Here is a 22758-nt window from a genome sequence, read left to right on the forward strand (position 1 = left end):
TTAAAAAGCAAGACCCAACAATATGCTGCCTTCAGGAAACACATCTTAGCACTCAAGACAAGCACAGGCTCAGAGTGAAAGGATGGAAGACAATACTCCAAGCTAATGGCAAACAAAAGAAAGCAGGTGTTGCCATACTCATATCAGACAAAGTAGACTTCAAGATAAAACAGGTTAAGAAAGACAAAGAAGGGAAATATATAATGATAAAAGGGACACTCCATCAAGAAGACATATCACTTATAAATATATATGCACCCAACATAGGAGCACCAATGTACATAAAGCAACTATTAACAAACCTAAAAGGAGAAATCAACAACAACACAATAATAGTAGGGGATCTTAACACCCCACTTACAGCAATGGATAGATCATCCAGACAAAAAGTTAATAAAGAAATAGTAGACTTAAATGAAAAACTGGACGAGATGGACCTAGTAGACATATACAGAGCACTCCACCCAAAAACAGCTGACTACACATTCTTCTCAAGCGCGCATGGAACATTCTCTAGGATAGACCATATGTTGGGAAACAAAGCAAGCCTCAATAAATTTAAGAAGATTGAAATCATAACAAGCATCTTTTCAGACCATAAGGCTATGAAACTGGAAATGAACCATGAAAAAAAAACTGGGAAAGTGACAAAAATGTGGAGATTAAACAACATGCTACTGAACAACCAATGGATCATTGATGAAATTAAAGGAGAAATCAAAACCTATCTGGAAACAAACGAAAATGATAACATGCCATATCAAACCATATGGGATGCAGCAAAAGCGGTCCTGAGAGGGAAACTCATAGCGATACAAGCCCACCTTAACAAACAAGAAAAAGCCCTAATAGGCAACCTTAAATTACACCTAACAGAACTAGAAAAAGAACAAACAAAGCCCAAAGCCAGCAGAAGGAGAGAAATAATAAAAATCAGAGCAGAAATAAATGATATTGAGACCAAAAAAACAGTAGAAAGGATTAATGAAACAAAGAGTTGGTTCTTTGAGAAGATAAACAAAATAGACAAACCGTTAGCGAGGCTTACTAAGAAAAAAAGAGAAAAGGCTCAAGTAAATAAAATTAGAAATGAAAGAGGAGAAATTACAACGGATACCATGGAAATACAGAGGATTATAAGAGAATACTATGAGAAATTATATGCCAACAAATTGGACAATCTAGAAGAAATGGATAAATTCTTAGACTTATGCAACCTCCCAAAATTGAACCAAGAAGAAATGGAGAATCTGAATAGACCAATAACAAGTAAAGAGATTGAAATAGTAATCAAAAACCTCCCAAAGAATAAAAGTCCAGGACCAGATGGCTTCTCCAGTGAATTTTACCAAACATTCAAAGAAGATTTAATACCCATCCTTCTCAAACTATTCCAAAAAATAGAGGAAGATGGAACACTTCCTAAATCATTCTATGAGGCCAACATCACCTTGATACCAAAACCAGACAAAGACAATACAAAGAAAGAAAATTACAGGCCAATATCACTGATGAACATTGATGCAAAAATCCTCAACAAAATATTGGCAAACCGAATACAACAATACATTAAAAAGATCATACACCATGATCAAGTGGGATTTATACCAGAGACGCAGGGATGGTTCAACATCCGCAAATCAATCAACGTGATACATCACATCAACAAAACAAAGAATAAAAACCACATGATCATCTCAATAGACGCAGAGAAGACATTTGACAAGATACAACATCCATTTATGATAACAACTCTCAATAAAATGGGAATAGAAGGAAAGTACCTCAACATAATAAAGGCCATATATGACAAACCCACAGCTAACATCATACTCAACGGGGAAAGACTGAAAGCCATTCCTCTGAGAACAGGAACGAGGCAGGGCTGCCCACTCTCACCACTCCTGTTCAACATAGTACTGGAGGTTTTGGCCAGAGCAATTAGGCAAGAAAAAGGAATAAAAGGAATCCAAATAGGTAACGAAGAAGTGAAACTCTCACTATTTGCAGATGACATGATTGTATATATAGAAAACCCTAAAGAATCTGTTGGAAAACTATTAGAAACAATCAACAACTACAGCAAAGTTGCAGAGTACAAAATCAATCTACAAAAATCAGTTGCATTTCTATATGCTAATAATGAACTAACAGAAAGAGAGCTCAAAAAGATAATACCATTTACAATTGCATCAAAAAGAATAAAATACCTAGGAGTAAATCTTACCAAGGAGGTGAAGGACCTATACAATGAGAACTACAAGACATTATTGAGGGAAATCCATGATGACATAAAGAAATGGAAAGATATCCCATGCACGTGGATTGGAAGAATAAACATAGTTAAAATGTCTATATTACCTAAAGCAATCTAGAGATTCAATGCAATCCCAATCAGAATCCCAATGACATTCTTCACAGAAATAGAAAAAAGAATACTAAAATTTATATGGGGCAACAAAAGACCCCGAATAGCTAAAGAAATCCTAAAGAAAAAGAACAAAGCAGGAGGCATCACAATTCCTGACTTCAAAACATACTACAAAGCAATAGTAATCAAAACAGCATGGTACCGGTACAAAAACAGACACACAGATCAATGGAACAGAATTGAAAGCCCAGAAATAAAACCACACATATACGGACAGCTAATTTTCGACAAAGGTGCTAAGAACATGCAATGGAGAAAGGAAAGTCTCTTCAATAAATGGTGTTGGGAAAACTGGACAGCCACATGCAAAAGAATGAAAGTGGACCATGTGCTATCGCCATTCACAAAAATTAACTCAAAATGGATCAAAGACCTGAAGGTGAGACCTGAAACTATAAAACTCATAGAAGAAAATATAGGCAACACACTATTTGACATTGGTTTTAAAGGAATCTTTTCGGATGACATGCCTACCCAGACTAGGGAAACTAAAGAAAAAATAAACAATTGGGACTTTATCAGATTAAAGAGCTTCTACAAGACAAACGAAACCAGAATCAAGATGAACAACCAACCAACCAGCTGGGAGAGAATATTTGCAAAACATACATCAGACAAGGGGTTGATCTCCATAATATATAAAGAACTCACACAACTGAACAACAAAAAAACAAACAACCCGATCAAAAAATGGGCAGAGGAAATGAACAGACACTTCTCCAAGGAAGATATACAGATGGCCAATAGGCACATGAAAAGATGCTCAACATCACTAATCATCAGGGAAATGCAAATCAAAACAACACTAAGATACCACCTCACGCCCGTTAGAATGGCTATAATCACCAAGACAAAAAACAACAAATGTTGGAGAGGATGTGGAGAAACAGGAACCCTCATACACAGCTGGTGGGAATGCAAATTGGTGCAGCCTCTATGGAAAACGGTATGGAGATTCCTCAAAGAATTAAAAATAGAGATGCCCTATGATCCAGCCATCCCACTACTGGGAATCTATCCAACGCACCTGAAATCAACAATCCAAAGAGGCTTATGCACCCCTATGTTCATTGCAGCATTATTCACCATAGCCAAGAAGTGGAAGCAACCTAAGTGTCCCTCGACTGACGATTGGATTAAGGAAATGTGGTATATATATACAATGGAATACTACTCAGCCATAAAAAAAGACAAAATCGTCCCATTTGCAACAACATGGATGGGCCTGGAGCGTATTATGTTAAGTGAAATAAGCCAGAAAGAGAAAGACAAACACTGTATGATCTCACTCACATGTGGAATATAAACCAACACATGGACAGAGAAAACTGGACTGTGCTTACCAGGGCAGTGGGGGTGGGGGGTGGGTACAAGGGGTGAAGGGAGTCATATATGTGGTGATGGACAAACAAAAATGTACAACCCAAAATTTCACAATATTAGAAACCATTAAAACATTAATTAAAAAAAAAAAAAAGAATATGAATTTTAGGACCCTTGATAATTGGATATGCATATTTGTAAGAGTTGGGACTTACTGGTACTTCTATGCTCGTACCCATTGTACTTCTGTGGCATTGAGAGAGTGACATCGATGGCATGAATGTTGGCTAAACTGGATCCATCTTTCTGACCCTACATTTTGCTTCCTGCATTTTTTCTTTTTGAATTAATTTTTTTCTAAAACTATGAAAAACATTTTTGTGGTTCTAAAGTGAAAATTGTAAAACAAGGTACATTCAGAGAAGTCTAGCTTCTAAGCCTTTGCTCTCTTCTCACTGTTCTCCTCCTTTCCCTATAGGTAATCATTTTTATTCGTTTTTGGTTTATTTTTCCTTTTTTAAAATATAAGTAAACATATACACATTCATTTTTGTCTTCCTTTGTGGATAAAAGGTAACATCTCATTTACACTGTTCTGCACCTTATTTTTTCGCTCACTCCGTGGCAGCGTATCAATCTCCTTACACCGTTTTACAACTGCATAATACTCAGCTGTGTAGTACTTTATCATGGACGTGTACCATCGTTTATTCAGCCATCTTTAATTGACAGACATTTAGTTTGCTTCTAATCTTTTGCTGTTACAAATAGTATTTTGCCAGTGTATCTTTGGAATAAGTTCCTAGAAGTGAGATCGTGGGCAGAGTATAAATGCAGATGTCATTTTGCCCCCTAGTGCCAACTTTCCCTCCCTAAGGTTGTAACAGTTTCTGTTCCCATTAATAATGTATGAGAATCCTTGTTTCCTTACAGCTTTGTCAGTAGGGTATGTGAGACTTTGGGATTTTTGCTAATCTGATAAGGTAAGAAATGATTACTTCATTGTAGTTTTGTTTTTTTTGTTTGTTTGTTTGTGAGGAAGATTAGCCCTGAGCTAACATCTGATGCCAATCCTCCTCTTTTTGCTGAGGAAGATTGGCCCTGGGCTAACATCCGTGCCCATCTTTCTCTACTTTCTATATGGGACGCTGCCACAGCATGGCTTCACAAGCCGTGTGAAGGTCTGCACCTGGGATCCGAACCCGCAAACCCTGGGCTGCCTGAAGCAGAGCTCGTGAACTTAACTGCTATGCCACTGGGTCAGCACCTACGTGGGTGTAGTTTTAATTAGTATTTCTGAGTGAGATTAAACATCTTTTCACTTACACATTTTGAACTATCTTCATGTTTATGCTCTTTTTTTTCCAGGAGGTATTTCTTTGTTATTACTGCTGCTACTGTCTTGAACAATTACTCTTTGGATATTTTTCCCCCAGGGTTGGTGGTAATCTGTCAAGAAACAGAGTATTGCCAGGCATGTATGATTTAATAAAAAAAGACCTATTTACCTATTTCTTGTATTCAAAGAAGTCACAGTTTAATTTGAGAATAAAGACTTGCATGAAGATCATCATGGTTCAGTGAAATAAATGCTAATGGAGATAAATACCAAACTCTGTGGAAGTACTGAGCCTGGATGGAGTGACTTGGGTAGCAGGAAGGTATCAGGAAGATGACTGGTTAGCATGTGAGGTCGTCTTTGGTTGAGTCTTGAAGGAAGAGGAGGAGATTGCTAGGCTGACTCTGCCTGGAAGAGTATTCCTACTAGAGGAAGCAATGCCAAGGAAGAATATGATGTCCGAGGACTGCCAGGTCCCCTGATTTTGTGGGTGGTGATGGGGTGGGCATTGAGACTGCGGCTGGACCTTCTGGATTTGCTAAGTCTCCACTTGTTAACCCTAAACCCACTTCTAAATTAAGTTAACCGCAGCAGTGCACCAACTTGAAAAATTTGATTAGATATTTATGTTTCTGTTTTTTAAATTTTCCCCCTGAGGCACACATCCCCTCTTGATAATCTTCCTGCTCCTCATATTTTTGAGTAAACTTGGGAGGGGAACCCTGGGAAATAGAGTGATTTCATTCCACCTTCCCCTTTTGTTGTTGAGCAAGTCTACAGCCTTTATTTTTTGTCTGTGCCATTCTTTTAATTTATCCTTACCACTTGCTTTTTGCCAAGTTTGAGGCTGCTTATGCAGGAGCTTGTTTCATTTGGTTAAGGGGGAAGGATCTGGCAATGTGAGGGTGGTTATGAGAGAGTTGATCAGGCTGTTTCAAAGGTAGGCAGGGGATAGGCTAGATGGTCAGAAGCCTTGTAGCTCATTTTGAGGAATTTGGATTTTATAGTTAGTGGAGGGCCTTTAAACAACCTGAAATGGATGAGGGACGGGGAGGGGGGTTTGACAAGATTAACTTTTCATTTTTGAAAGGTAACTTTGATGACTATGTTGAGGAAGGTGGATTGGAGAAGATACAGTATAGACCGGAGAGCAGTGATCCCCAGACAAGCAGCAGCAGCATCCCCTGAGAACTTGTTAGAGAGATTCTCAGCGCCCCGCCCTCCCGGACCTGCTGAATCAGAAACTCTGGGGTGGGGTGCAGCAGTCTGTGTTTTATTTGATTCTGATGCACACCAAAGTTTGAAACTAGGGATAAGAAAGCCAATGAGGCTACATTACAGTTTGCAAATGCTTTTCACGTTAATTATGTCGTTGATTTTGTTGAGCTGTTCATTGTTTGTGTTTTACATTCAAAATCAAGAGAAATAGAATAAATACCTAGGATTTTGTGGTTTAGTTATTTATATGAAAGCCTATTATTAGGCTCAAATATTAAGAGATTTGAAGAGCTAGGATAGTGTGGTGATATACTTGGAAAAGGGGAGACAGTCCAGGATCACGTGGAAAAATAAACTACAGTCAAGTGGAAATACTGTAGTAGAATAAAACAAGGAAGAGATACTTAATCTTGGATGCTCTAGATGTTGCCTGTACATGACATTGATTTGTAGTGTGGTATTTAAATCTGTAGTAGGGAAAACTGATTGAAGATATAAAAAAGGGGAACATGAACTCTTTGTGGAGCCCAAAGGAAAGGATGGTGAGTTTACTCAAGATTTGCTAAGATGCTCTTGTGCAGTCAGTTCCACACAGCTGTTAAGAGCTAGTCTACTTTCATTCTTTATATAATAACTAGCAGCTGATTTGCATCTAACCCAGTTTTCACTTGTTTTTCCTTGAGGGTGCAAAGGTTGTGGGTTTAAATTCCAACTTCATTGGAATGGGACTGAGTAAATCTGATAATCTTATTTTCCTCTGTTAGCTTTGCTGGGTGATCAAAAGTACAGATAAAAGAAATGCTTTGTAAATATCAAAATTGTATCTTAAAGGATAAGTAATCTTTTTTTCTCCTTTGAATTTTATTCCAGGACCCATCAGTTACACAAGTGACCAGAAATGTTCCACCGGGACTTGACGAATACAATCCATTCTCAGATTCTAGAACAGTAAGACTATTCTTAATTGGACTACTTTTAAATGTTAAAATTGACATTAAATAGGAATTCTATTTTAATTATGGTTTCTTTTTTAATTGATAGGTTAAACTTATGTAAAACAAGCTGGTAGTGTTTTGTTTAGAATTTAGCAAGTTAATTTTTTTTTTAAACAAGAAGGAATATTAGTAGTAATTGAAAATTACCATGATGGTCCTAGTGAATACTGCAAATTTTCTTTTATGTTCTACAAATTAAATTGCTAATAATCCCTCTAATATGTAAATCTTACTACAGTACTTGAAATAGGAGAGGGAAGTGTTTTTTGGTGTGCATATTGTCTTCATGGTAATGTGGAGTGAGGTTTTCTTACAATGAGGGACCTATGTATGGAACTCTGCCGTGAATATTTGTATTATTGTCATTTGAATTAGGTTATTCTGAATAGCACCAGCCTTCCGCTCTGGTAGACTAGAACCTCTGGAACTTTACCTGGCCTAGGAACATATTCTTCCCTTCAGAATTTAACCTAGATTTATAAAATGTAGAGCTATGAAAAAAATCCCTGTAAAATAGGGGTTCTTTACCCTAGATGCATATTAGAAGCACCGGGGGAGCCTTATGACACTATCCATTAGGGCTCTAATCTCTCAGAGTTAGGGCAGTGTTTTTTTTTTTTTTTTTTAAGCCCTTTTGGTGATTTTATTGTGAACCAGTTTTGAGTAACTATTGAGGTAGGTTCTGTCGAGAATTCTCTCCCAAAATTTCTCTGGCAAATAATTTTACCTCCTGTATTTGAGTCTCTAGCTTAAATATCACATTCATGAGGTCCCTAATTTTGAATATTGTTGGCTCTTGAAATGTTGGTCATTCTTTTAAAGATATTGAAGTTCTTCAGCTATATGCTTAGATTTACATGTCAGTATAATGATCTTTACTTGATCACCTCTTCCAGATGTATGTTTTTCATAGTGTAGAAAATAATTCAAAAAGATTATCTAGGTTTTCACTTGGAAATTTCTTGAAGATGTATTATATTAACTTTTTAGTTTTAGGAAGAGCTTTGTACAAAGTAAAAGCATTAATATAAGAGTGAACTTTTAAATTTCACTTTGTTATTTCAAAGCCCTCATTTAAAGCTTTTGCTTATGTGTAGCAACTGCAACCCAGGCTGGGATTGCTAAGGTGTTCATTGAGTAAGTAAAGTTCAGATTGAACCATGTGCAGTGGGCAATATGTTGACCGGTTTTGACATGTAAAATGGCAGTTTCATATGGTTCAACATTATAGTAAATTAGCGCTATGAACATATGACGCTGTAATTTAGTAGTAGTTGAAAGGGAGGAAAAGAAGAGCTGGTATATTTTATTCCACTATATGTAGTCGTTCTAACATGACTTCTTGGGGATGGAGATGGGAACAAGACTTTTTAAAGTTTGCTGATAAAAAATAAAAAGATTTTCATGTGATTTTTTGAAAGATATTACCAGCAAGAAACATGTTTAACCTTTTTACAGGAGCAACTTTAGATTATTCTTAATGGGAGTAGTAGTAATCTTTTTCAAGTTGTCCACTTTGTGCCATGTACTTTACCTATATTATCTTATTGAATTCTTAAAACAACGTTCAAAATGATATTTTTTATTTCTATTTTACTGATAAAGAGTCTGAGACACAGGGCATCCAGCTAGTAAGGGGCAGAACTAATTTACTAACTCATCTGTTTTCTGTAAAGCTTATGGCTTTTCCATTTTGCTGGGGTTGTCTTTAGAGCTAGATGCCTGAGAAATAGAAGATATAGTCCTGGTCTATGAAAAATTTCTCACCGAATTGGGATTTTAAAAAATTACGCAAAGAAGATACATCCAGGAAAAATAAAGTGGAAAAATATAAACTGTGGTCCTAAATGTTGAGACTTTACAGTCAAAGAAAGATTTTCCAAAAGAGACTAGTCTTAAGTATGTAGCTGGGCAATAATGACAAGCCAATTTACAGTGAAACACTTCTCTCAGATTTGATGAGCAGTGATGCAGTGCCAGAATCAGGAAGATTATTGTTTGAATCCTTATGCATTTTCTTTTTGTGAGGAAGGTCAGCCCTGAGCTAACTTCCATGCTAATCCTCCTCTTTTTGCTCAGGAAGACCGGCTCTGAGCTAACATCTATTGCCAATCCTCCTCCTTTTTTTTTCCCCAAAGCCCCAGTAGATAGTTGTATGTCATAGTTGCACATCCTTCTAGTTGCTGTATGTGGGACGCAGTCTTAGCATGGCCGGAGAAGTGGTGCGTTGGTGCGCGCCCGGGATCCGAACCCGGGCCACCAGCAGCGGAGTGCACACACTTAACCACTAAGCCACAAGCCGGCCCCCTTATGCATTTTCCACTGAACTTTTTACATGATGGAAAACACAGTTGAAATAATAAATTAAGAGTTCCTTTGTTTCCTGTAAGTATGGTTTCAGAAATTTGTGCTTTTTTTTTTTGGCTGTGACTATTTTTCCAACACAGATTAGATGTACTTGGATAATCGACTTAAGTGATATGTTAGAACTCAGTCCAAATACTATTTTAGTTGATTGGTGGTATTCATATTTGTCTTAGAAAAATATTCGTGAAAATGAAGCTTCTGGATTGTTGCATAAGGGTGTGGTGCACTACTTGAGGTCAAGTAGGAAGATCCTTGAGCAGAATGAGTATATAACCTTGCTAAGATTTAAAGCAAGTTCCTGTCTTGTTTCTTTTTTTAAAATTAGGTTTTCTTTAATAGTTCGTTTTCTGTTTGAATGGAAACTTTAAGGTATTTAAGGAAGGCAACAATTAAATATTTGAATAATTTACATATTAATTCACTCTATATTATAAATTCAGAGAAAGGAGTTATCACAAGACACCTTGCAGTATGGACTAAGTCTGTTGGCAGTAAAATGGAAGGCCATTGAGCGCCTGAAATGTGGCTAGTCTGAACTGAGGTGTGCTGTAAAAATGGAGGTTTTGAGTTAGGAAATAATTTTTTTTTTTTTTTTTTTGTGAGGAGATCAGCCCTGAGCTAACATCCGCCAATCCTCCTCCTTTTTTGCTGAGGAAGACGGCCCTGGGCTAACATCAGTGCCTATCTTCCTGCACTTTATATGGGACGCCGCCACAGCATGGCTTGCCAAGCAGTGCGTTGGTGCGCGCCCGGGATCCGAACCAGCGAACCCCGGGCCGCCGCAGTGGAGCGCGCGCACTTAACCGCTTGCGCCACTGGGCCGGCCCCAGGAAATAATTTTTTTTGTTTGAAGTCAAAACGTATTTGCCCACTGAAGTTATTTTTGGCATGGTGAGTAGGTTCCCTGGCCTACTCTCTAAAATTTAATGGATAAATTGCTAGAAGAATTGGCTCTTCCTTGAGAATTGGTATGTATTTATGGGGAATGTTTTCCTTTTAAATTAGGTAACAGTTTAAAATGCCTATTGCAGCTCGATTCTCACTGGTTTCAGCCACTGGTGATGGCATTCAGGCTTTGGACAGGATTTCTTCTGGTGGGTATTGAGGTATAGTGATGGGGACACCTATGTGTGTGTGGGAAGAATGGCACTGCTGATATAAATCCTTAGTGCCATTTCTCAGGGCCTACTTTACTGTCATCTTTTTTTTCTTCAGGGATAGACTGCCAGGTTCCTCTTCTGCTAGTTTTTGCCATCTATGATTTTTGTCACATATAGCAGCACGATCTGTACTTCTGACAGAAAGAGGAACCAAGAGAAGAAAATTCCAAGTACTGGCATGCTCAAGTGGTCATTTCCAACCATAGGGACATAGAAAAGTAAGATGATTCAGAACATGAAGTAGATTGAAATCATAAACCCTAGATTCTAATCTAGGCCCTGCCACTAATTAGTGGGTAACTTCAGGCAAACCACCTAACCTCTCTGGGTGTCTTTTTTTTTTTTTTTTAAAATATGTAACAGTGGAGGCAGAGAGGAAGATATTGAGTTAAATAATTTCTAATATCAATTTCTGTTTTGAAAATGGATAAAATTTTTATCTCCAGGGACTAACTGTGTATCGTTGTACTTAGTAGTTGACCTTTCTTTAATACAGCAAACGCATTTTCTGTACCGTCAGACCTGTCTTTATTTTCTCTTGCCATGCATGTCTTTTTTGTCTTTTCCTTTCTCCTTTGCTTCTTACTGTCTTGTCTTTCTTGGAGCTCATTATCTGTCCTTTCCAGCACCAGTCTTCTTTGTTTCTAGTGTTACTTAATGATGACTGTTGCCTTCTAGTTTTTTTTTTTAATAATTTTATTTATTTATTTTCCCCCCAAAGCCCCAGTAGATAGTTGTATGTCATAGTTGCACATCCTTCTAGTTGCTGTATGGGGGACGCGGCCTCAGCATGGCCGGAGAAGCAGTGTGTCGGTGCGCGCCCGGGATCCAAACCCGGGCCGCCAGCAGCAGAGTGCGTGCACTTAACCGCTAAGCCACAGGGCCGGCCCTGACTATTGCCTTCTATCCTCCTAGTGTCTCTGGCTAGGAATACCTGAGTCCTCTTGGGCTCAAACAGCTTCTTTTCCTACATCTTTCCAGTTGCCATATCCTGTCTGTCACTTTTACCTCTAGGAGGTATTACCTGTGTGTCTGACCTTTTCATTCCTACTACACTGTCCTAATTCAGGTACTGGTGACATAGTACAATGGCCTATCTACTTACCTCTCTCCAGTTTCTCTTCTTTAAACCATTTTATTTTCACTGTGACTAGAATTATTTCTTAAAGCCAAGGTCAGGTTAGGTCTAGTCTCCTTAGAAATGTGTACATTGATTATGCATTGCCTACTTAGTAGTGTGGCGTGTGGGGCCCTCCATAATTTGACCTCAGACTGTCCTTTTTTTTAATTTTAATTTTTTTATAGACTTTATTTTTTAGAGCAATTTTAGTTTTACAGAAAAACTGTGCAGAAAGTTTAGAGTCCCCATATACTAGCCCCCCCAGACTATCTTTTTAGTCTTATCCTCTAATGTGCCATTTGCTCCAGCTGAAGTCATCTATTCACTAACCCCAACTCTATTGAGACCACGCCCCCAGGGCTTTTATCAGTCATTGAATGGAGTTGAGAGAGACTGGGTGTGGTCCTAATGCCTGGCTTCCCTGGTTTATTCCCACCTTTAGTGGGTCAAGATGAACCTCTCATACTAGATATATTCATTTTCTATTGCTGTGTACCAAATTACTACAAACTTAGCAGCTTGAAAAAACACACGTTTATTATTTCACAGTTTCTGTGAGTCAGGAGTCCGGGCATAGCTTAACTGGGTCATTTGCTCAGGGTTTCACAAGGCTGTGGTCAAGGTGTTGTCTGGGCTGCATTCTCATCTAGAGGCTCGATTGGGGAAGAATCGGCTTCCAAGATCATTCAGGTTTTTGGCAGAATTAATATCCTTGTGATTGTATGACTGAGGGCCCTGGGTTTTTGCTGAATATCAGTTGGAGACCACCCTCAGGTCATAGATGCCATCCACAGTTGCTAGAGGCTGCATAGTTCCTTGGCATGTGTGCTTCTCCACCATGGCCACTTACTTCATCAAGTCTGCAGAGAGTCTCTCACTCTAGTCTGCTGTTTCACTCTAGTTGCTATCTCGAGTCTCCATATGTCTTCACACTGTTTAAAAGGGTCAAAGTGGAGCCCCCAGAACACCTATCCCTTCCTCTCCTCAACACTTGTCTGGCCTAAGGTTATCAGGACTAATCTCTTTATGCCCTTGATTCCTGTTTGTGTCAATCTCTGCGAGAAACCTCAGACTCCCAGGATACGTCTCATCTCCTGGATTTTAGTCCTCATGATGCTCTGCACATTGCTTATTCTGTACCCTTCTATTTCCTTAATTCCTGAAACTTTCCATTGTGCTTTCTGGAAGTCACAGTTCCTCTTCATCAAAATCCCCAATACCCTTATTTTTATTTCAAAATGTTTTTTCTTCTGCTCTGTGGAAACTGGCCTTTCTATGAGGATGCTGATTCCCCTGCAACATTCTCAAAAACCAGCTGCTTTTTCTCGTACAGTTCTCAGACAACTGGGCTTCCAGAAGTTCTTCCTCTTTCCTGTCTAAAAAATCCCCACCTTTGAATCTCATGTCATCAGATGATATTTGGGTACCACCACTCATTGTGGCTGTCATCTACTGAGTCCTGAATTTCTATCCTTTCTTTTTCTTTTTTTTTATTTCTCAGTTTTAGTTTCTGGTTCACCATTATTCTTTCTAACGCTATTCCTAGTTAGAATTCTTTTTGTGTGTGTGTGAGGAAGATCAGCCCTGAACTAACATCCATGCCAATCCTCCTCTTTTTTTTTTGCTGAAGAAGACTGGCCCTGGCCCGTGCCCATCTTCCTCCACTCCACATGGGACGCCGCCACAGCATGGCCCGACAAGTGGTGCATCCATGCGCGCCGGGGATCCCCACCCAGGCCACCGGCAGTGGAGCTTGCACACTTAACCACTACGCCATGGGGCTGGCCCCAATATGCACTTTTCAAATGGCAGCACTTTTTTCTTTTTTTGTGAGGAAGATCAGCCCTGAGCTAACATCTGATGCCAATCCTCCTCTTTTTGCTGAGGAAGACTGGCCCTGAGCTAACACCTCTGCCCATCTTCCTCTAGTTTATATGGGACGCTGCCACAGCGTGGCACGACAAGCAGTGCATCTCTGGGCGCCCGGGATCTGCACCGGCGAACACCGGGCTGCCGCAGTGGAGCACACGCACTTAACTGCTTGCGCCACCAGGCCGGCCCCGCTAGTTAGAATTCTTAGTGGTGGTCTGTCCAACATTTGTCCTCTCAGTGCCTTGAGCTCATCTCTTCCATTCATTTTTGCCGTCCATGTTATCTCCAGTCACTCGCTCCCATGGCTGTATTGTAGAGGCGTTATAATCACTTATTGAACTCCTCTGTAATCTTATTTTCATGTATCTTTTTAGTCCTCCTCTAGTTGCTCAATTTCAACACATCTTTCAACTCCTCCAGGACCCCTGGTTTGTTGATCCTACTATATGACTGTCCTTTATCCACCTCTTGTTCTCTCCTCTCAGCTTCAGTTCCACATTCAGTCGTTATGATCACTCCTTTGCATGTACCTCAACTCTTTTGACTTCCCCTCACCCCCTTACTTTGACATAATCCTTTGGCTAAAATCCAAGTGCTGGTTAAATACAATACAACTCTACTCTCTGCCCTTACCCTAGCAGCTAAATATGCCTGGAGAAACTGTGCTGCAGGGTCTCACTTTTAATTGTAGTGATCAACTCTGAATTGTACTGAATATTCTAGTCATTTAATTGTCCACTCTCTTCTTCTCTCCTTGTCTTTTTTTTTTAATTAATTTATTTTTTTTCCCCAAAGCCCCAGTAGATAGTTGTATGTCATAGCTGCACATCCTTCTCGTTGCTGTATGTGGCATGCGGCCTCAGCATGGCAAGAGAAGCGGTGCGTTGGTGCGCGCCCGGGATCCGAACCCGGGCCGCCAGCAGCGGAGCGCACGCACTTAACCGCTAAGCCATGGGGCCGGCCCTCTCCTTGTCTTTCAAGTCTCTTCCCCTGTCTTCACTCTCAGCTGATGACCTTGCTTGTTTCACTGAGAAAATGGAAGCAATCACTAGAGAACATCCACAGGCTCCCACCACTGCGTCCACGTACCTAGCAGCGTTTGCACCCATATACTCTGCTTTCCTGCCTCTTACTTATAGGTGAACTGTCTGTGCTTCTGTTGAAAGCCATTCCCTTTATTTGTGCTCTAGATTCCATCCACTCTCACCTTAAGAACTTTTCTAAATCACCCCCTCCTACATCATTAGTTTTTTTCACTTTGTACTGGATCATTCATGTCATCATAAAAACACTTGGTGTTTTCTCCCATCTTAGAAAAAGGAAATATGAAAATTTATTCATTTATTTTAACAGTTTTATTGAGATATAGTTAATGTACCATATACCATTTAAAGTGTACAATTCAGTGTTTTTACTGTAGTCATAGAGTTGCACAACCAGTACCAAATTTTAATTTTAGAATATTTTTGTCCCTCCTACCCATGTGCACCCTTTAGCAGTCACTTTACATTCCCTCTCTGTCTCCAGCCCTAGGCAACTACTCATTTACTTTCTGTCTCTCTATATTTGCCTATTCTGGACATTTCATATAATATGTGACTGATTTCTTTCACTTAGCATAATGTTTTCAGGGTTCAACTATGTTGTGGCATGTATCAGTACCTCATTCCTTTTTATTGATTTTTATACCACATTTTATTTGTGCATTTATCAGTTAATGGGCATTTAGGTTGTTTCCAATTTTTGGCGGCTATGATCATTTGTGTGCTAGTGTCTTGTGCCTGTCTCAGCCTATCAGTAACAAATGTTGTGGTTGGACTGGCCCTTGTGGTTCTTATTATGATTGCAAGATGCCCTGCTGTAGTAACCGTCAGGAAACTTTGAAAAAATAAAGGTTTATTACTTACAAGACCTGGAAAGTACACAGCACACCTGGGGCCACACAATGAGGTTGCAGGTAGAAAGGGAGAGGGGTTCTGCTTTTATGGGGGTCGAGGGTGGGGGCAGGCCTTGGGTTTTGCAGGCTCACTCTTTATTGATGAATTTAAAACATAATGGGAGTTTAAAGCACCTCGGAAGAGAAAAAAACGAGTAGCCCAACAAGTAGCCCAAAAAACAAGTAGATCAACTAAGATCTCTAAAACAAAGAAGCCTCAGTGAGGGGAGGCCGCCTGGCTCTTTATCTAGTCATGTGGCTGGCAATATGCTCTCTTCCAAATGGATGCCTCTTTGAAATGGATGCCTCGCCAATCGAAACTTAAGTTAGGCACTGCATTACAAAAAAGAGGAAACCCAACTGTCAGGGCTTACACTACAACTAGTTTTTATGTGGACGTATGCTTTCATTTCTCTTGGATATATACCTAGGAGTGGAGTTGCAGGGTCATATGGTAACTCTATTTTTACATTTTTAGGAGCTACCAGACTGTTTTCCAAAGTGGCTGCACCATTTTACATTCCCATCAGCAGCGTATAAGGGTTCCAGTTTCTCCACAGCCTTGCCAACATTTGTTATTTCTGACTTTTTGCTTATAGTCATCCTAGTGGATGTGAAGTGATATCTCTTAGTGATTTTGATTTGCATTTCTCTGATGGCTAATGATGTTGAACATCTTTTCAAGTGCTTATTGGCCGTTTGTATGTCTTCTTTGGAGAAATGTCCAGAGATGGACACAAAGGTGTCCATTTTTAAAATGAGTTGTCTTTTTAATATTGAATTGTAAAAGTTTGTTATATATTCTGGATACAAGTTCCTTACCAAACATGTGATTTGCAAATATTTTCTCCCAATCTGTGGGACGTCTTTTCACTTTCTTGATAGTGTTCTTCGATACACAGAAGGTTTTAATTTTGATGTCAAATTTCTCTGTTTTTTCTTTGGTTGCTTATGTGTTTGGTGTCATATCTAAGAAACTTTTGCCTAACTCAAGGTCATAAAGATTTACTCCTATGTTTTCTTCTTAGAGTTGTATAGTTTTAGTGCTTACATTTAGGTTTATGATCTATTTTGAGTTAATTTTTGTGTATGGTATGAGATAGGTGTCAAACTTCATTTTTTTGCATGTGGATATCCACTTGTTCCAGCACCATTTATTGAAAAGCCTGTTCTTACCCTTGGTTTATCTTGGCACTCTTGTTGAAAATCAATTGATGATGAATGTAAGGGTTTATTTTTGGACTCTCAATTCTATTCTGTTGATCTATATGTCTATCCTTAGGCCATTACCACCCTGGCTTGATTACTGTAACTCTGTAACGCAACTTTATCTTGACCTCATTTCCCTTTTCAGTCCATTTCTGGCATCCCCTTCCTTGAAAAATTCTCTGCTCGTACCCTTTGCTGCAGAAATCCTCTAAAGAGTTGTCTACTTGTTTTTTTCCTCATTCCTTTCTCCGAACAGATACTTCATAAGGGTTTTGCTCCCAGCACGCCACCAAAACACTCCTGTCAAAGTAGCCAGTGACTTCCTCATTGCTAAATCAGATGGTAAATTTTCAGTCTTACCCTTATTCAATCTATCATCAGCACTGACAGTTGATCACTATCTCATTCTTAGAACACTGTCTTCATTTGACTTTCAGAGCACTTGAGTTTTGCCTTCTCAGTCTCCTTTGCTGGTTTCTCTTCTACCTCTGCCCTTTCACCCCCAATATTGGAGTGTACCAGGAGTTAAAGCTTTGCTTCTTTTCTGTCTCTGTGCTCATCAAATGGTGATTTCATCCAGTCTTACAGCTTTAAATACCATCTGCATGCTGATGACTCCCAGATTTACATCTCCATCACACACCTCTGTTCTGAACACCAGACTCATGTATTTAACTGCCTACTAGACATGTCTACCTGGATGTCTTAGAAATTGCAAATTCAGCATGTTGAAAACTGAAGTGAGTCCCCTGCCCTTAACCTGCTCATTTTCAGTCTTTCTCAACTTTATCCTACTAGTTGCTTAGGCCAAACCTTGGCGGTATTTCCATTTCCCTACATCTCACATCATTTTGTCAGGAAATCCTGTTGGCTCTCCCTTAAAAGTATATCCAGAACCGACCCTTTATCTCCGTAACCATGACTTGTCTTGAGCTGCGATCATCCCTTGCCTGATTACTGCAGTGGTGGTTTCCTAACTACTCTCCCTCCTTCTACCTTGCCCCATTTCAGTCTATTTTCAACTCAGTAGCCAGAGTGATCCCTTAAAAAATGTTGATCGTTTCAGTCTCCTGCTGAGAACTCTTCACTAGCTTTTAATTTTTTTCAGAGTAAAACCACGAGTCCTTAAATAGCATATAATCTGGTCCCTAATACCTCTCTGCTCTTTATCTGCTCACACTCTTTCTCTCATGTGTTCCTGTTCCAGCACACTGGTCCTCCTTGTGGATGCTGGGCATTGTCTTGACTTTGCGCTGGCTGCTTTGTCTGCCTGAGGGGGTCTTCCCCCCAGATACCTGCCAGGCTGGCTTCTTCCCTTCCATAAAGTCTTTGCTCAGATATTGGCTTTCCTAACCACCTTAGTAACATTATCCCCACTCAGCCTTAACTCACGACCCCTTTACCCTATTCTTTTTGTTGTTCCATAAAATTTATTGCTTTCTAAGATACTCTAATGTATTTGTTTGTTTATTATATATATTGTTTATCTTCCTTTGAGGATAGGAATGGTTACCTGTTTTGTTCGTTAATGTATCCCAAGTGTCTATAACTATTTGTGGCTCAATGTAGTTGATCAGTAAATGTTTGTTGAATGTATGAATGAATGTGTATTGTCACACTTCTGTTCCTTTATGTGCCTTTCTGTACTTGGACACTCCCATCCTTGTATATCCCTTGTTTCCTCCTCTTAGGCACTTCCTCCTGATTAAAGAGTATTCTAATCTTTAAAAGCCTGTTGTAAAATGGTTATCTATTCTGATAAAATTATTTCTAATTGTCCTGATTCTGATATTAATATGTATAATTTTCACCACCCTTAATAACAAGGGAATCTGCATTAAGCGTAGCTGCAGTTCTCGTCTACTCAATCAGAGATTGATGAAGTCAGTGAAAGCTGTGAAAAGTGTTAGGTTTCTTTTGGCAGTCTCTCCGTTAGGTGAAAGAATAAGACAGTGGTTTAGAGAAGCTGTAAACTTTGTTGCCTTAGAGGGGAGGTCTTGAATTTCAAGGTGTCTACGAATCACCTGGGGAACTTACTAAAAATATGAGCTTGTTAAAAATGCAAATCCCTTTTCATCATCTCCTGAGTTTTTGAATCAATCTGTCCATGGTGGGGCCCAGAGTCTGCATTTTCAGTAAGCACTAGGGGTTTCTGATGCAAGAGATCTATGAACACATTAAGAAACATTGCTTTAGACCCTGAGTATGCTTAGGAACTTTATTGGTTCACAGACGGAAGAGAAAGAGCATGAAAAAGGAAGGAGAAATATTCTTGAATAGGTGTTTAGAATATGGAAGACAGCTAGGAAGGAGAACATATATTTGTTTATGCATGAGAAAGGCAACTCGTTCGTGTACCTCCCATGCCTTGATTCAGTCATTTATTTAATAATGAAACCCCTTGGGAATTTCTAGTGCAGAGAGGTCACTATATTATAGAACAGTCCATCTGCTATTGTATTACCATGATTATTATAATGCTGTTAATTCTATTGAGCCAAAATATATCTTCCTATAATTTTTATCTGTTGGTCCTAGTTGAGTTCACCAAAGCCACACAGAACAGGCAGCTGTAGTAAGGTAATTTGTGTTATAATGTAGAAGAATTGGAAACAACAGAAGTGTCCATCTCTGGATGAATGGATAAAGAAAATGTAGTATTTATACAATGGAATATTATTCAGCCATAAAAAAGAAAGAAATATTGCCATTTGTGATAATGTCGAGGGCATTATGGTAAGTGAAATAAGTTAGAGAAAGACAAATACCTTATATGTGGAATATAAAAAAAACTAAAAAAGCTGAGCTCATAGATACAGAGAACAGATTGGTAGTTGCAGGGGAGGCGAAGTGGGTGAAGGGGGTCACAAGGTACAAACATCCAGTTATAAAAATAAGTCATGAGGATGTAATGTACAGCATAGCTAATAATACTGTATGGCATATTTGAAAGTTGCTGAGAGAGTAGATCTTAAAAGTTTTCATCACAAGAAAAAAAATTTTTTTTAACTAGACTCGTGATTGTTTTGCAGTATATACAAATATCGAATTATGTGGTACACCTGAAACTAATGTAATATTATAGGTCAATTATACTTCAATAAAAAACATGTAAAAGAGTTATAACTCCTTAACTTTCACAGAGAGATTTTAAAATACAGTCTGCTCCTAACTTGTGAAATTTCATCCACCATGGGAGAAGGATAAACAGCCTTGCTCTGCCAGTCTTTGTTTTTGATTCTGCCCCCAAGGTCGCTCTCCTACCATCCTCCTGGCTTGTCTCGGTCTTTTTCTCTGTTTCCAACTCTGCACCTTCTGCTTTACTCAGTACTTCAGGTTTTTCCCGGGGGCAGCCTAGCTGTGGCAGTCAGTTTTAGGGTTGTTGCGGGGAGGGGAATTGATCTTACTCCAATACATCCAGTTGCACTAGAGTGTTCTCTTTTTTTCTACAGATAGGTTGACTTTCTTTCTATATCTGGAGGTTTTTTTTTTTTTCCTGAGGAAGATTGGCCTTGAGCTAACAGCTGTGCCAGTCTTCGTCTATTTTGTACATGGGTTGCTGCCACAGTGTGGCCACTGATGAGCGGTGTAGGTCTGTGGCTGGGAACCAAACCTGGACTGCTGAAGCGGAGCGTGCCAAACTTAGTCACTAGGACATGGGGCTGGACCCTATATCTGGAGTTTTGATGAGTGTAAAATCAAGCTGATGTACTCAGAAGTGTCCAGTGAGGCAGAAAGATACTCCTTCTTGCATCTTACATTTTCCTCCTGGTATCATTTTTCCTGTTCCTAAAGTAGAAATTCCTCTAGTGAGGCTCTATTGGTAGTAACTCTTTCAGTGTTCATCGGCATTTCACCTCGGTTCTCAGAAGCTCCTAACCAGAGTTAGAGGTCTCCATCGGCAGTTGTCTTCTCTCGTCAGTTTGGCACGTTCTGCTTGGGCTCCCATTGTTACTGGTGAGAAGTTAGCTCGCAGTCTTACTCACATTCCTTTGTGTAGATATTGTCTGTTTTCTCTTGCTGGTTTTAAGATCTCTTGTTCTTAGGGTTTGCTCTTTCACTATGACGTGTCTAGGTGTTAATCTTTTAAAAATCTAGTTTGGGTTTTGGAGTTTTGAATCTGAGAATTAGCGTCCTCACACTGTTTTTGAATATTGACTCCCTCATTCTCTCTGTTCTCTTTCTCTGGAGTTCTTAGTTGTTAGACCTTCTCATTCTCTTGTCATCTCTCTTAACCTCTCATATTTTCCATTTCTTTTGGTCTCTCTGCTGCATCTGTGCAGTTTCTTTAGACCCACGTCCATTTCCCTAATTATCTCTTCATCTTTGTGTAGTCTGCTGTTTAACTTGTCTATTAAATTTATAATTTCAGTTATTACAGTTTTCATTTCTAGGAGTTCCATTTATATCATTTTAAGATGATGTTTGGTCAATTCTGATAGTCTCTTCTTGCTTAGTCATACTTTTATTACCATCTTTTATTTCTTTATTGAACATACCTATTTTATATTTTGTATCTGATAATTCCAGTATCTTGGGTCTTATTCTGTAGTTTGTATGTCTATGGACCCTTGCTCGTGGTGGCTTGTTTCCATCTGTGTTTAAATCATGAGCCAAAGTTACTTGGCACTTTGTGAAAGTTCTTTGAAGCCTGGTTTTAAAGTGTGTTCCTCTACTTTTCCTAGATGCCTGAGGTCACTACCAACCTGGGATCCCTTGAAATGAAAATTTCATCTTGGATTATTTTTCTGTGTGGGTAGTATGAATTCTGGCCCCAAGTCTGCAAGTTGATAGCTTTATGGTTTTCTCAGGGAATTCTCAGGGAATATTTCTGATTTTTTTCCTTCTTTATCCAGAGTCCAGGGCAAGAAAGGCAAGTATTCCTACTGTTTCTTTCTGTGAAGCTAGTATTTCTCTTTTCCACTAATGTTGCTTTTTAGGGAGTCTTGGCTTTATGAAGGGATCTCAGATTGATTTTGCCTTGCACTGCCTCCCAAGCTTTGTCTGCAGCTCATTGAACCCCAGTATTTTGTGAATGGCATGGCATCAAAGCTCTTCTTTGTTTGGATTTGCAGTTTTTCCTCCTTTCTGGCCTCCCAGAATTTCCCGTCAGCTCAGTTATGTTTAAGATATTATTTAAATAAAATTTGATCTAGCATTTTTAGGTATTAAGTACAGAGGGGTCTCTACAAATATGTGGTCTGCTATGTTGCCAGAAATGGAAATCTTGAGTGGATTGTTGTATTAATTTTCTTTTTACTCATATCTGCAGAAGTAAAAAGTTGGAAAAGAATTAGGAGCCATCATCAGAATAGGTCTTTAATAATTATGACAAGAGCTGTTCTTGGCTTGAGGTGGCTAAACAAGTATGTTGTGGCTGAAGAAAATACTGGGTCCCAGAGCTGGACAGAGATCTGGCTAATGTCTACAGCTTTGAAGAAATGATCAGAAAAATAGCTGTCACATTAATATCATTGCTGTTAGAGATCTGTACTTCTCCAGCATTTCTCATCATTGCTATACCATGAGCAACTATGACCTCAGATATGTCAAATTGCTAGCTTTAACCCAGCCTTCATCCTTATCTACTAATTTATTGTACTTAATACTTCATTTGTTATTTAAAACAGTAAAGAATTTATAGTAAGGTTTCAACTGAGTGAATTCTTGGGTAACTTCTTGTGTGCGTTTCCGAAGTGTGCTGCCAGAAGACCCTTGCCAGGCATTTTATTTGGTCGTTGTTTTGTTATTGCTCTGTGTTTAAAATAAACCAAGAAAGCGAAACTTT

General features: G+C 39.1%; 1 protein-coding gene across 1 annotated transcript in view; it reads left to right on the forward strand.

Moving 5' to 3' along the window:
- Positions 1-22758, forward strand: part of SCAMP1 (secretory carrier membrane protein 1) — a 104304-nt gene that overhangs the window by 27150 nt on the left and 54396 nt on the right. Inside the window, exon 2 of the mRNA XM_058567454.1 lies at positions 7182-7259. Within this exon, the coding sequence (XP_058423437.1) occupies positions 7182-7259 (78 nt within the window). The remainder of the gene's footprint in view (positions 1-7181; positions 7260-22758) is intronic.

This window comes from Diceros bicornis, chromosome 1, assembly GCF_020826845.1.
Source record: "Diceros bicornis minor isolate mBicDic1 chromosome 1, mDicBic1.mat.cur, whole genome shotgun sequence".
In the NCBI taxonomy this organism is placed as follows: domain Eukaryota; kingdom Metazoa; phylum Chordata; class Mammalia; order Perissodactyla; family Rhinocerotidae; genus Diceros; species Diceros bicornis.